Source organism: Macrobrachium nipponense, chromosome 4 (assembly GCF_015104395.2).
Source record: "Macrobrachium nipponense isolate FS-2020 chromosome 4, ASM1510439v2, whole genome shotgun sequence".
Taxonomy (NCBI): domain Eukaryota; kingdom Metazoa; phylum Arthropoda; class Malacostraca; order Decapoda; family Palaemonidae; genus Macrobrachium; species Macrobrachium nipponense.
Window position 1 is genome coordinate 13,761,826 of NC_061100.1, and position 14,129 is coordinate 13,775,954.

The following is a 14,129-nucleotide window of genomic DNA, read 5'->3' on the forward strand; positions in this document are numbered from 1 at the left end:
GCTATAGTCTCGCGTCTGGCTGATTCCACACCTCGGTGTGACGCCTCGCGCCTGGAAGACGCCTCACGTTTAGCTGGTATCCTCTGTGCGACATCTTGTCTGGTATATCCTCTCTCGCGTCTCTGACTAGAAAAAAAAAAAAAAACCGAAATCTTCCTCTACTTGTTTTAGAAGACTAAGCTTCATGTCTGAAAGACGCCTCGTTTTTGGCAGGAGAGAGAGAGTACGAGACTTCTTGATCGGAAGAGAAACGTCCTTCTTACGAGGAGGATGTCTAGCCATAACTCCTACCAAGGAGGCTAGCTTCTCTGAACAGCCAGTAGGATACTCTTAGAAGCTTCTCCCGCGCCTTCTTCAATGGGAGGGGAGGGAGACCTCGTAGGAGTACGATCCGCTACGTCCATATAGGGGGACGTCGACACAACTTCACTTTCTTGATCGAGGAGGAGCTTCATCAGTGAAGCGCTCTGGCTCGAGTTCAAAGAAGTCTTCCAAAGCCTTTTCAGGGCTTGGAAAGATCCGAGTCTTTCCACCCTCATATAAGTGAAGGAGAAGCAGAAGAAGAGAAACACTCTCGCACGACGCTTTTTCTGAAGCGGTCCTGAGCAGTCTGTTGCGAGAAAGATAATATCTTGCATCTTCAAGAAAATTCTTCGTATGAAACTTCTTTCTCCTTATCCACCAAGACTCTTGATAGGTGCCTCGTCCGAGTTCTCAGAGACTTCTAGCGGACGGGATTCCAGAAGGAAGAGGTCCTCTTTCCGAGAAGGACCCTCCTTAGTACTCCAATCAACGAAGATATCTGCTGTAGTAACTTTCCCAGGATCTTCACAGCTACTTCTTACTTCTCCGTTATCCGATTTAGGGGAAGGAGGGGATATACTTCCGTAATACTTTCCGGGATATAATCCAGTTACTTAGAGATTTCTAATAACTTTAGAAGTCTCGAAAATTCGTCAGAACTTCCCCCTTTCGATGAGGAATCGGATAACGAAATCACTATTATAGGATACCTCCAACGGTTATCCTTGGCAGTCTGGGACGCTACTACAGATCTGCCGAGGGGACGCCCGACCGAGGTGATTCTCTGAACCTCCTTACGGCTTTCGACATTCCTTCTCCTCTGGGTTTGTGAGCTTGGAAGAGGTCTAGGCCTGAGAGCGAGACAGAGCCAATCGGGCGCACCCTCATTATTATAGGATGCCTTTCCAATGGCGAACTTGGCAGTCTGGGACGTGCTACAGAACCTGCCGAGGGACGCCTGACCGGTGGGGATTCTCTATAACCTCCGTAAGGCTTTCGACTTTCCTTCTCCTCTGGGCATGGGAGCTTGGAAGAGGTCTAGGCCTGGGAGCGAGACAGAGACCGATCAGACGCACCCTCCACTGCAAAGGGGAACACTAAAATCACTTCTTACCTTTCAATAGCGCGTATTTTGAGCTACATTCCTTTGTCTTCAAATTGCAATATGAATTTGAAGATTCTGTGAAGTAAGAGGAGATGAGGATACAACACTACTAGTATTGTTAATGCTCTAACTGCTCGTTAGTACGAGAGCTATAAAAACTTCTAAAGGAAGCGTAACAAATTCTATTTTTTCTGACTTCCTCAAGAAGGAAGGGTTAGCATAAAACTTCCTCAAATCAATTCTAACATTTACTACACGTTATTAATGAATAAATATTAAAATTTCCCTTCTTGCAAACTATGTGAGTGTCTACCGAAAAGTTCGGTAGTTACACGCAAACAATTCTTCGAAATTTTTGAAGCCAAAGTTATTAAAACAAATTAATATGCGTATGCCGAACCAAAGACCCAGTACTTCCCTGCAAAAGATAGCCCAGAAGATTGATGGCGATGAAATCCAAAAATCAAGTCAGGAGGAACTGCAAATGTTGTTTACATTCCAAGTGACAGAGAAAATATGATAGAAAAATGGGATGGTTCCTAGTCCTGCCACCCAGGGCAGGGCGGTAGATCACCTGACCTACCTGCAGCGTGTGCCGCGAAATTTGAATTTCTGTCGGGGACGACGGAGTCTTAGCTATGTATATATCTGACAGGTAAGTTGATTGTATGAAAAACGTATTTTCTAGAATTCTTCTTCTGTTTTAATATTACGTATATGTTTCATTATAGCTGTCAGTAACTCGGTATCTCATTAGGTAAAGGATAGAATAAACAGAATAGAAATTAATGGTTATTATGCTGTTTGGTAGTTTCATTAGTTGAAGAGAGAATGAAAATTTATGGATTACTGTGTGTTAGGAAAAGTGCTTGGCGATCGTTCGGTACTCGTAAATGCTGAATGTAAACAAAACGGTTGGAAGGTTTTTTTTTTTTTTTTGTGTATTATAGTTAATGATTAATTAATAATTATTTGAAATGAGTACATACTGATTATTTATAAATTTATTGCCATCAACTTAAGCTTTTAGCTCTTAGGTTTAGATGTCAGAATCATAGACTAGGCTACAGTAGCAACTGCTAACACAGGCTCGGCTTATTGCTAAGGGACATATGCTAGTCCTAATATATGCAGTAAAAATGGGTTTGAACATTACATGCAGTTGTTTTAATATTACTCAAGTATGTACAGTATTTGCCTTTTTTTTGGAGTCATATTCTTCCGTTGGATCGGTCGTTGTAACCCTAGAACATGTGTTGTAAGCCTGGAAATATAATTTACTGGGGTGTTTTTTGCAGGGCTTGGAACGGATTAGGCATTTTACTTGTAAAATGCGGTTCAAGATACGAAAAGCTCATGATACGAAGGCCGCCTCAGAACGGATTAATTTTGTATGTCGAGGTACCACTGTAAGAGGTAGCATTGGTAAATATGCTTGCTGGTTCCTTAACCTGTTGACAGAGTAGCTGCGGGAAATTACTGCCTCTGGTTGTCACTCACCTCAACTTGTAGCAGCGAGCGGTATAGCCTAGTCGTCGCTACTTGAGTGGGATCCTTTGAAGCGAAGGAGTGCTCTGATTGCTGACAGAGTTATGTTTCCCCTGCCCTGGGCTCAGTACCACAAACAACCAGAATAATAATGAAGTTGCCTATCGCCAAATTAAAAACAAACACCACTACCCAGTACCCAACTATTAAAAAAACAAAATGATCTGGAGGTACTCCATGTGTAGTTTTTACATATACTATATGTGGAATGTATGTGTTATTCCATATATAAAAACTAAAAACTATGGTATTAGTTAAACCAATGACCCAAAGGGGTCACATTGAGCTTGCAAGAGTGTGATAGGCAGTGATAATGTAAAGTTGACTAAGCCTTGACATGTTGTATTAGCATCCTAATTAGTAGGCACCTGTAGTCATCAAATCTATTGTTGTGTGAATCGTCGGCAATGCTTTCGTGCTTGAGAAAACCATGTTGACCTATAACCCAAAATCGTCCTACGTGACTTTTGTCTGATATGTTCATCTGTGTGTATGTTCGTATGCTGAGCTAGTGTTTGCTCACCTATGATCTTGTAAACCGAATTGTATATCAGACTTCAGTTAGCACTCTTCATTGGAAGACCTATCAAATCTTCTCTAGGTCACTTCACGATGTAAGATAGAAGAAATATATCTTATTTTTGTTCTGTGTGATTCAAACGACTAAACCCTAACATCAGGAGAAGTGACTGAATGAAACTTAGAATTATCATCGCAGTCCATGATACCCCAATGAGGATGGGACTTGCACCAACCGACCTTTGCGTATAATATCACGGTCCTTATAACCTTGTTAGACGAAGGCCCAGCCCCAACAATGGTAGCAGCGAATAGCCAATGATGAGAGAAGATGATCCCATACCATCCGAAGAATTACGAATCTTAGAAACATGTAACATATCAGAAGTCAACGCCGGCGAGGCATGAGAATCTGCAAGCAACTTAGCGAGGCACAACAATCTGTAGGCAACGTTAGTGAGGCACAAGAATCCGCAAGCAACTTAGCAAGGCACGACAATCTGCAAGCAACTTAGCGAGGCATGAGAATCTGCAAGCAACTTAGTGGAGGCACGACAATCTGCAAAGCAACTTAGTGAGGCACGGGAATCTGCAAGCAAAATCCTAGGGGTCTACAGACATATAAGGCAGACATACAACCGCTTACATCCTTCACACCTTTAACCACAATTTTAGATCACACCCAAGGTGAACGGAAAAACAAATACATCACAAATACAATAAAAAGATGAAAAAACTTCAACCTTCAAGTTGGTCGGAGAGCACCACAATGCCTCAACTACAGCTGAATAAAAAGTGTTGCTTGAGGCAAGTGAGTGGGTGATCTCCCTCTCACCTGCCTTCCACCAATTAACCACCTTGTTATCAAGTTCCAACGACTTTTCCAACTCACACTGAGGAATACTCAATACATCAAAGGGCAATGGCTACATATTTCACTACGAACAAGAGAGAATTGTTCTGTCAGTATCAGATAAATTGATTTAGCCCTACAATCATCAATAATAAAAATGTTGAAAGAAATATAAATAAATGCTATTCTTTCATTTCTAAATCCTTTACTGGGCTAGCTTAGGCTAACATACATGAAATTAGTCAAGACTCAGCAACCATACTTGCAGCAACACTGCCATGCACATTTACCTCTAAAGCATCTCTAGCATAAGTGACCATTCATTTATGCTTGACTGTTTTGGTATCACTTGGTATCTTCATTAGCTAAACTCTATTACATACATTTAGTTAATCTGAACAATCTGCAAATTCAGACAAAGAGAAGCCACTGTATGAGGTGCATGCTACTAAAATGTTAATTATAATCAGAACTGACAAGTACTAATAACATAATTGTTACTTACTGTGATATATATCCTGCAAAGAACCCCACCACAAAATTCCATGCATATCCAGAGTTTGGTCCGGCGAAGATAACTTCCAAAGTAAGCCACTATGTTTTGGATGCCGCAGTCCTTCATCATGAGGATTTCTTGCTGAATAATGGTGAATCATCACCTAGAAAAAACTACAAATGAGGGGGATAATTATATCATCTTAAAAACTTGTTTGCACATCAACTGTGCTTTAGTTCATACAATATGAACATGCTGACAACAAAAGCCATCTTTACCATAACCATCATTTTTGGTAAGTTGCATCTTTGAGACATTTTCTTTTATTTGTAGCTTTACTTTGTATGATTTTAGAGATTCTTCCCATTATGGGTTTCGTATTACAATTTGTTCTTACATAGTACCCTCTTGCCTGCAACATAACTCGAAGTCACACTGTATTCAAAGCTAAAAGAGAAGAAAATAACATATCGGGTAACTACAGGCAGTGCGCGGGTTACATCTTTTGCTTCATGGTGCTGTTAACCACAATTTTTCAGTGCCATAAGTGGAATTACTTCACCGTTACCTGCTTTACGGTGCTGTAAACCCGACTTACTGCACTGTAACAGCGCTGTAAGTGCTATTTATTCCCATTTTAATTATGATGATTTGGGTTAAGGCGATTTTCGGCTTACAGCTCCCTGCTGGGAACTGAACTCCTGCCATGCCCTGACAAATGCCTGTACATGCTGTACATCTACAAAATTACAAATTAAAATCCTGTTCTTAGAGTATCCTTTAACCTTGAATGATCAAGTAGTTTCATGTCTAGGATGGCCAAAAGTAGTGATAGTGATTACTCTAGGTTAAAGGATGTCATAAGAACAGATCTTTAGTTTGTACTTCCACATCCATACAGAATCTATTCATCTATACCTTATGTTACTTGTCACCCCACATTATTCTGTTGCCTTTTCTTCTGTGATCATTCTATGCACATTCTTTCTGATTATCAATGAATTGCATGGTCCCTTATCTCTACCCACCAGAGGAAACATCAGCTCTGTTGTGAGGAACAGTGAATCTCTAAACTTTCTATCATTAAGATGAAATGTGCCATGATTTCAGCTTAGTTTCCCTGTATCTGATGGGTGTTCTAGTCTTGGAGGTCTCTTGTAGGATGCTTTCACGAAAAGTATGACTAGCAGAAATAATATTACCGACTTAGACATAGAAACTTTAAATTCCTCAAGAAAACAGCAATATGATATTGTTATTGTACAATAAAGTTTCATACATACTTACCTGGCAGATATATCTTAGCTTAGCTATAGACTCCGTCGTCCCGATAGAAATTCGAATTTCGCGGCACACGCTACAGGTAGGTAGGTCAGGTGATCTACCGGCCTGCCGCTGGGTGCAGAATAGGAACTATTACCTTCTAAGGACAGATTTTTTCTCTTCCACCTGTCTCCTGAGGGGAGGCTGGGTGGGCCATTTAATCGTATATATCTGCCAGGTAAGTATGTATGAAACTTTATTGTACAATAACAATATCATTTTCATACATTCAACTTCCTGTCAGATATATACTTAGCTGATTGGCACCTTTGGCGGTGGGTAAGAGACAGCTAATACTGATTAGACAGGTAAACAACATACGTTGTAGTAATAAATAAATAAACCTTGGTTCCTATGTGTTTAGACGAAGGGTTGACCTCCTAGCTATTGCTAGGAGTCTGTTTTCGTCTCAAGAGCCTCAGCGAGGATGTGACCTATGGCTAAGAGTTCTTGTAGATCTGTCAATGGGGTCTTATCCACTTACTTGACAGAATCTAATGGTTATTTGTCAGAGGGGTCCTATCCACTTACATGACAAAACACCTATGCCTACTGGCATAATTAAGGAGCACAACACCGATCCCGATCACCTGATCCTAACAGTAGGGTTTGTGGCTTAATTTGAAAAGAGCTATCCCAAACTCATTTCAAATAACCCAAAGAAAATAGTATACTTATGTTAAAATAAAATTTTTTAACTCACTAGTTAAGGATCATGTCGGCTCCCTATCCCAGCAACGTATCCGTAGACACGTAACCAAGAGAGAAGGATCTCTCATAGGTCAACTTGACCTCCTTCGTGCAAAGAGAAGACAACACAGAGTTGCATCTCCCACCCGTAAATTACAGCTAATATGTCTCTCACGACATATGTTATGGAAAGAACAAGAATTGTTAAAAGCTCGCACTTCAAGCGCTTTTAATTCTCAGCTGTTTGAAGGAATCATCAAGTTACTTAAGAAGTGCTTTAGAGATCACACTGTTCCAAAGAAGACCAGGGCTTTCTTTGAAATTGATCTCTTCTGGATGAAGCCTAGAGCCTGGCTTGTGCCTGGCTGGCGCCTCGCGCCTCGCGCCTGTCTGACGCCTCGCGCTTGGCTGGTGGCGCATGTTGCTTGCCTGGCGCCTGGCGCTGGCTAGCGCCTTGCGCCTGCCTGGAGCCTGGAGCCTCGCGCCTGGCTGACTTCTCCCCACTTGCTGGAGCTTCGAGCTTGTTAAAGAGTCTCGAGGAAACTGGCGATGCCCACATCGGACACTTTTTCCGATTTATTTGCCTCTAGCGCATCTGCGCCAGGCTGGAGGCACGCTCCTTCTCCTCATCAGACAATGACAGTGTTTATTTGGACTGTCTTCCTCTGGCGTCTTTACGCCTGTTCTGGTATTTTGGCGCCTGATTGGCGCTACATTGTCCGAAAGTCCTTAACATCCACAATCGTTTATCAGGAGCTGAGAAGGGTGGAAGAAATTCTTCACTTGAGCTTTTGTCTCTCCGGTAAGGGGAGGTGATTGTAATCAGCTACATCCAGTAGACGTATAGGATCTAATAACCGTACAGAGATAAGAGTCTTCCTCCAGGAGGGTCCTTCTTGAATACTTCCGTGCTCACGAGATCTCTTCTTACATGTTGAAGGGATGTCTCGTTGCAGAATCTTCCCTATCCTTGCCCGAGGAAGGGAAGAAGCCTGAAGTCGAAGGAGACTCCGAGCTGAAATTGGGAGTACTCCTGATTTCTAGCTCTTTATTGTATCCCTCTGAACACTTCTGGGAAGCATTCGAGCCGTCATCGCATACCAAAGACTCTGTAGGCAAACGTTTGAACCATTCTACTGTAGATGAAAACGTAAGTACTCTGCCCTGGACAACGAAACCTCTATCTGAAAAACAAATTGAATCAGGAATAGGGGGTTTCAGTTCTTTTGCTAGACATACTATGCTGGCAAGAACCCATTGACTAGTCTCCATAGAATCTGATGCGAGATTCCAATGCTCAAAAAATTCCACTTGTCTTCTTGGTCGTTTAGGACCCAGAGAAACAAGAGTTCCCTCATAAAAATTTCTCAAGAAGTTTGATGAGGAGCAGTTCCATCTTGTCGGAAACATGGAATCTTGTGGCCACCAAAAAAAAAATCCCATTAGAAGTACATGATCTACTCTTGTCATATTAAGGTATATATCGTATAAGATCCCGAAGATCTTAATCCTCTGCTGTCTCCAATTCCCTTTGTAGAGACAGAGTATAGCCTTTTACTGCGTTCTTTGATAGCAGATATATACAAAGGTGATTCTTCCCTCTGAAAGGGAAGAAAAAACCGCTATGTGGTTCACAGAGGTATCGGAAGAGGACAGTTTCCTCATTCCCCTCTAGCACGATCTGCAGCAATTCTATGTCTAGGCCATGACTATTGTCATCTACCTTGAAAATCCTCTCATTTTATGTCCACTTCTGGTCAGTCTGCATGCAGACAGACTCAGAGTGGAGAGGTTGTTAAGGTCCATTTAATAATAGATGCTGATAGAATATCCAGACTCTCTTGGAAAAGACTTCCAAAAACATGCTGTGAGAAGAACGTGACCTCTGTGAATCCAACCTCTCTGAAGCCAAAATGAGGCATAAAGTATTATCCTCTCTTTCTTTGACGCCCTTTATCTTAAATTCTGTAAAGAATTTATATTTACATTTATATTTAGGGGAAAAAAAGACTATAGTATATTCCCCTTTCTATAAAATAAAGATGGCGTATATTGCTACCTCTCTTGGTTTCGAGGAAAGGAAGCATTCTATAGGAAGCCTGTTCGTCTTCTACCTTGCTAAGAGATCTATGAAGAAGACTTTCTGCAGGTTCTCACAACTCTTTCCAATAAATGTTAGACATACGTTAACATTATTATCGTCGATCGAGAAGGTTCTCACGGACATGAAATATCTTGCATCGAACCTCTTAAGGATCGTTAAGTTTCCCTGTCTGTTTTCCAAATAGGTTCTCTTTTTAACGCGAACAGGAGCGAAAAAAGAGATTCTCGATGCTCTTTGCGATATGAGAGAGTCGTGGGAATTGGCCTAAGTGATAAAAAGGGTAACGAAATCAGGAACGATTCTTGCCGTTACCGAGCCTGCTGTCCGAGAGGCTACTAGATTCTTAGGTTAATAACTCGCTAAAACGAGAAAATCTCTTGGTGGTGCTCTTGGGCCCATTGCGCCAGGCTGGCGCTTCTGGCGCAATTTTGCGCTAGGCTGGCGCTTCGGGTTCTTGCGCAATTTTGCGCCAGGCTTGGCGCTTCTGCGCATTGCGCCAGGTTGGCGCTTCTAGCGCTTTGCGCCAGGCTGGCGCTTTCTTCTAATCTCTTTGTGTTATGTGTCAGAACATCTGTGCCTTTATGGTACCCGACCTCCTTTCACATGTTAATTCCGTTCATAGTAGGAAAAAACTCTTATATACGAAGTATAGTCCATTCAGGGAAACCATTTCTGCCACGAAGAGAATGTTCCCATCCCACTCATCCATCTTCTCTTGAGCAATATCCGATTCTAAAAAGGTTGTGTGCGTTTCTCGAAAGACTTGACCATACCGTAGTCTTAAAGTGAATTCTCTACTACATCCATCTTCTCATAAGCATGTATTCTAATAAGCCATGCTTTCATAAGCATGACAGCATTATATAATATAATGTTCTACTGCTTAGAACCTTTAATAATGTTACCTACGGTAAACAGCATTGAAAGGTTTATAGTATCTTTCTTATTGAAAGCTTCTTAGCAAAAGCAGACAAATATTTATTTGTGTTAGCTTAACTATCTCCTCCATTCGAGACTAAGTCCATGTGATTGTGGGGGATATACGGTTAACCATTCGATCCCGTTGGAGAGAGAGATGTAATCGACTAATCATGACCGAGAACCGGATGGTACTGTATTCAGTATTGGCCTTAGAATGACAGCCCGGCAGTCTCGCTCGCTGCCTGACTGCATTCATCAGAGTTGCCAGTTACTTCATTCAATGAAGGAATATAATACAATTATTCTCGAGCCTAAGGAAGCTCTTAATAATGCAAATTTAAGCCAAACAACCTTTGTTAAATACCGAAGCTGAGTAGGTATTGTCGTAACAAACCTTTTAAGCGAAGTCCTTACCAGGAAAAAACCTGTAAGGATATAGATAATTCCGTAGCGAACCACAAAGGCAACTCTGGTATGGGTATATGACTTGTCATTCAGTAGTCGTATACAGCAAGTCTTGCTACTACATTCTTTCCTCTCCGATCCAGAGAAAAGGAAATCTTGCCCTCTTCGTTCTTTTCGTCAATAAACACGAATTAGTATTAGTCGAAAGAGATCGCAATGAAAACTCTAGGATCGAAGAGAATCCCTCAAATTTTTATTCTCTTGGATATAAGGCCGTATTCTATGCCTCTATTATTTGGAAGAGCCTCTAATCAATGAATGAGAGCTCGTACAAATCTTGTTTAATTTGCAAACGATCCTGAGAAAAAACTCTATCTCATCTAAGTCTCCTGACAAGAATGACGGCTGCCTGTGCGACATATTGCATTCTTCTCAGGAGACAGCTGTGCTTGCGGCGAGATTTCCACCCGAAACGGACATATCGTGAACAGGACGACGGCCGTCTGTGCGGCACCTTTCGTCTCTGTCCAGAGAAATCCGCTCCTGGTCCAAATCATAAAGAGACGCTTCCTGGTTGATTTCTCCGTATGATTCTTTTGAGGAAGATCTTGGCGCTTGGTGCTTAACCGTTGCCGAAAGTCCGGTTTGGTTTTGCAATGCGCTTGGACGTAATCTGTCCGTCTCGGACCGTGTCGTCTTGTCCGAGCTGTCCACCTATGGAACTTGGCGCTTGGCTGGTGTCATTCCAGTACGACACCTCTGCCTGTCCGTCTTGTCCGCTTCTGGCGCCTGTCGCCCAGGACGGAGTTGCCTGCGCACGACGTTTTGTCCAATCCAGGCTGTCCGCCTTGTCAAGGTTGTCCGCAATCGGCACGAGTCGCTTGGACACAGTTGTCCGCATAGGAAATATCCGCCTGTCCGGGCTGTCCGCGTCTGGCGAATGGTGTCTGGTTGGAGCCGTCCGCGTAGGACACTTTTTCCTGTCCGAGTAGTCCAATTCTGGCGCCGAGCGCCTGGGTGGTTCTGTCCGACGTCGGACACTCTTCGTCATTGTCCGTATGTTGCGTCTCAATCCTATGAGTTTTCGTCCTTCTTTCTTTATTCGTCTCTGTACTCGTACGAGGAGTAGAGGAGATAAGTCTGGAGTCCAGAACGCCCGTAGGACGAGATCTCTTAACAGGAAGAAAATCGTCCTTTCTCCTCGGAAGGTCTTTTCTCAATACTCCTACTAAAGAGGAAATTTGTTCCTGCATTTTAAGTAGGAAGTCCGTCGCAGTTTCTCCTTTTCTTTGCATGAATAGGAGAATGCGCTCTGGAAGGCGTAGGAGATCGAGATATTGGTCCTCTTGGCTCTTTTCCTCTCGTAGGGTGAGATCGTCCGGAAACGTTCCGGGCTCGAGTCCAACGTCGGAGCTTTCCAACTCCTCTTGATCGGACACGACAGTTCGTCGGAATTCCATCCACTTCTTCGAGGAGACGAATCGGAAGACGAAAAGCACTCTTTTAGGATGCCTTTTCCAATGGCGATCCTTGGCAGTCTGGGACGCTACAGATTCTGCCGAGGGGACGCCTGACCGGTGGGGATTCTCCGTACCTCCGTACGACTGTAGACATTCCTTCTCCTCTGGGCCTGGGAGCTTGGAAGAGGTCTAGGTCTGTGAGCGAGACAGAGCCGATCAGAACGCACACCTCCACTATTTTAGGACGCCTTTCCAATGGCGAACTTGGCAGTCTGGGACGTTCTACAGAGTCTGCCGAGGGACGCCTGATCGTGGGGGGGGATTCTCCGTAACCTCCGTACGACTGTCGACATTCCTTCTCCTCTGGGCCTGGGAGCTTGGAAGAGGTCTAGGTCTGGGAGCGACAGAGCGATCAGACGCACCCTCCACTTCAATGGGAACACTATATTCACTTCTTACCTTTTTTAGAGCTCGCTTTTGAGCTACATCCTTATCTTCAAATTTGCATATTATAAAATTTGTAGTTTCTGTGGAGTAAGAAGGTGATGAGGATGCAACAACTACTAGTACTGCTAATACTCTAAACTGCTCGTTAGCACAAACGCTATTAAAGACTTATAAAGTAAGCGTAACTAGTTATAAGCTTTTCTGACTTCCTAAATAGTAGAAATAAAGTTTAATATTTCCTCAATAAAGTTGTAACCTTTATTACATGTAATAATGAATAAATATTAATAATTCCCTTTATTGCAAACTATGAGTGTCTACCGATAATTTCGGTAGTTTCAATTAGTATTTTCTTCGAAATTTTGAAGCGAAATTCATTAAAAAGTTAATAAAAGCGTATGCCGAACCAAAGACCCAGTACTTCCCTGCAAAAGACAGTCCAGAAGATCGATGGCGATGAAACACGAAAATCAAATCAGGAGGAACCGTAAACTTATGTTTACAGTCCAAACGATAGAGAAAAATCTGTCCTTAGAAGGTAATAGTTCCTATTCCTGCCACCCAGCGGCAGGCCGGTAGATCACCGACCTACCTACCTGTAGCGTGTGCCGCGAAATTCGAATTTCTATCGGGGACGACGGAGTCTATAGCTAAGCTAAGTATATATCTGACAGGAAGTTGAATGTATGAAAATTAAATTCCCTCAAAAGAAAACAGCAATATTTAAATAACCAAAGTGGATAATAGTGAAAAAATGACAAATTTACTCGCGCCAAGCTGGAAACCGGTAGAATTAAATTATACTCGTGCGATCCAGAGACTATTGGTATTTATACCAGGTCACGGGGCACATATACCCAGAATGCCTCGGCGTCTGTATTTTTTCCCTAACCATACAAACCTGGAGTCCTTTACTTACGGTAGATTGCAGCTCAGCCGAAACTACCAGCTGATACATTCTTTTAAATACCGAGGTAGTTACCTGCCCAGCAGTAGGGAAGCAACGCCTCCCCCCACCAGCTCACTGAGTCGTCACTTTGATTACAGCCAGGACTTGATGACGACCCTGAATCAAGGGGATGGGTGTTTGGCTGGGCCATACAAGTAAAGGACTCCAGGTTTGTATGGATAGGGAAAAATACATTTTACTTTCAAAAATGTCATTTGTTCCTACACCGTATACAAACCTTCCATCCTTTACTTAGAGGACTCACCCTAGGTAGGGATGGAAGCCCTGTCTCGCTGGCCGAGAATGGAACCCGGGATGCCAGGACCCGGCTTATAGCTCGGGGTCGTGGATTCTCACCCGCAAGCCATAGTAAATGTGACCTGATGGCTGGCGGCCTGGGTATCAAAGGCGTGAGAGTAGAACTCTCTCTGGCAACCAAAACCAGGCTATATAGTAATTATAACGGGTTTGTTGGGTTGCAGCACACTCCCCCTCGGAAAGGAGTGTGGAGACTGACTTCTGTGTGTCTCAGAACAACCACTAGTCGAACATGGAATGCTTACCAGTATCGAAATCATGCTGGAGAACGGGTTTCGATGCTGTGGCCCCAAGTAAGGGGGAAAGGTGAAAAGAAAATAGGCCAGTCATACTCACATTCACCCCAGCCTGATACGGAACCTTGATCCTCAATTCAATACTTCTGACTCTGAGGGCACGGAGGCAGCCAAAGCACTTGCTGAGCGGCTACCACAGGACCAAGGTCAGTTGTGTCGAGGTAGCTATGGGTACAGTCTCTAAGGTAGAACCTGGTGAAGGAGGAAGGTCGAGACCATGTGCTGGCTTCCATCACCTGGTTAACAGAGAGGTTCTTCTTGAAGGCAAGAGTAGATATGCCCATCTACGCACATCGTGAGCCTTAACTGGTCCCAGCAAGTGGAGAAGGAGGAGGAGAGGGAGTACGGCAAACTCACCTCCCAAATCCAATGTGAAATGGTATTCCTCGTAA

The 14,129-nt window shown here is 43.1% G+C and overlaps 2 protein-coding genes across 2 annotated transcripts in view; one reads left to right on the forward strand and one right to left on the reverse strand.

Annotated features, from left to right (window-relative positions):
* LOC135210722 (mitogen-activated protein kinase kinase kinase kinase 3-like) overlaps positions 1 to 14,129 on the forward strand; it is a 365,691-nt gene that overhangs the window by 43,607 nt on the left and 307,955 nt on the right.
* The window catches only part of LOC135210641 (mitogen-activated protein kinase kinase kinase kinase 3-like), a 38,263-nt gene that overhangs the window by 20,933 nt on the left and 3,201 nt on the right, over positions 1 to 14,129 (reverse strand). Inside the window, 2 exon segments of the mRNA XM_064243430.1 lie at positions 4,834 to 4,860; positions 4,863 to 4,980. Of these exon segments, the coding sequence (XP_064099500.1) occupies positions 4,834 to 4,860; positions 4,863 to 4,980 (145 nt within the window).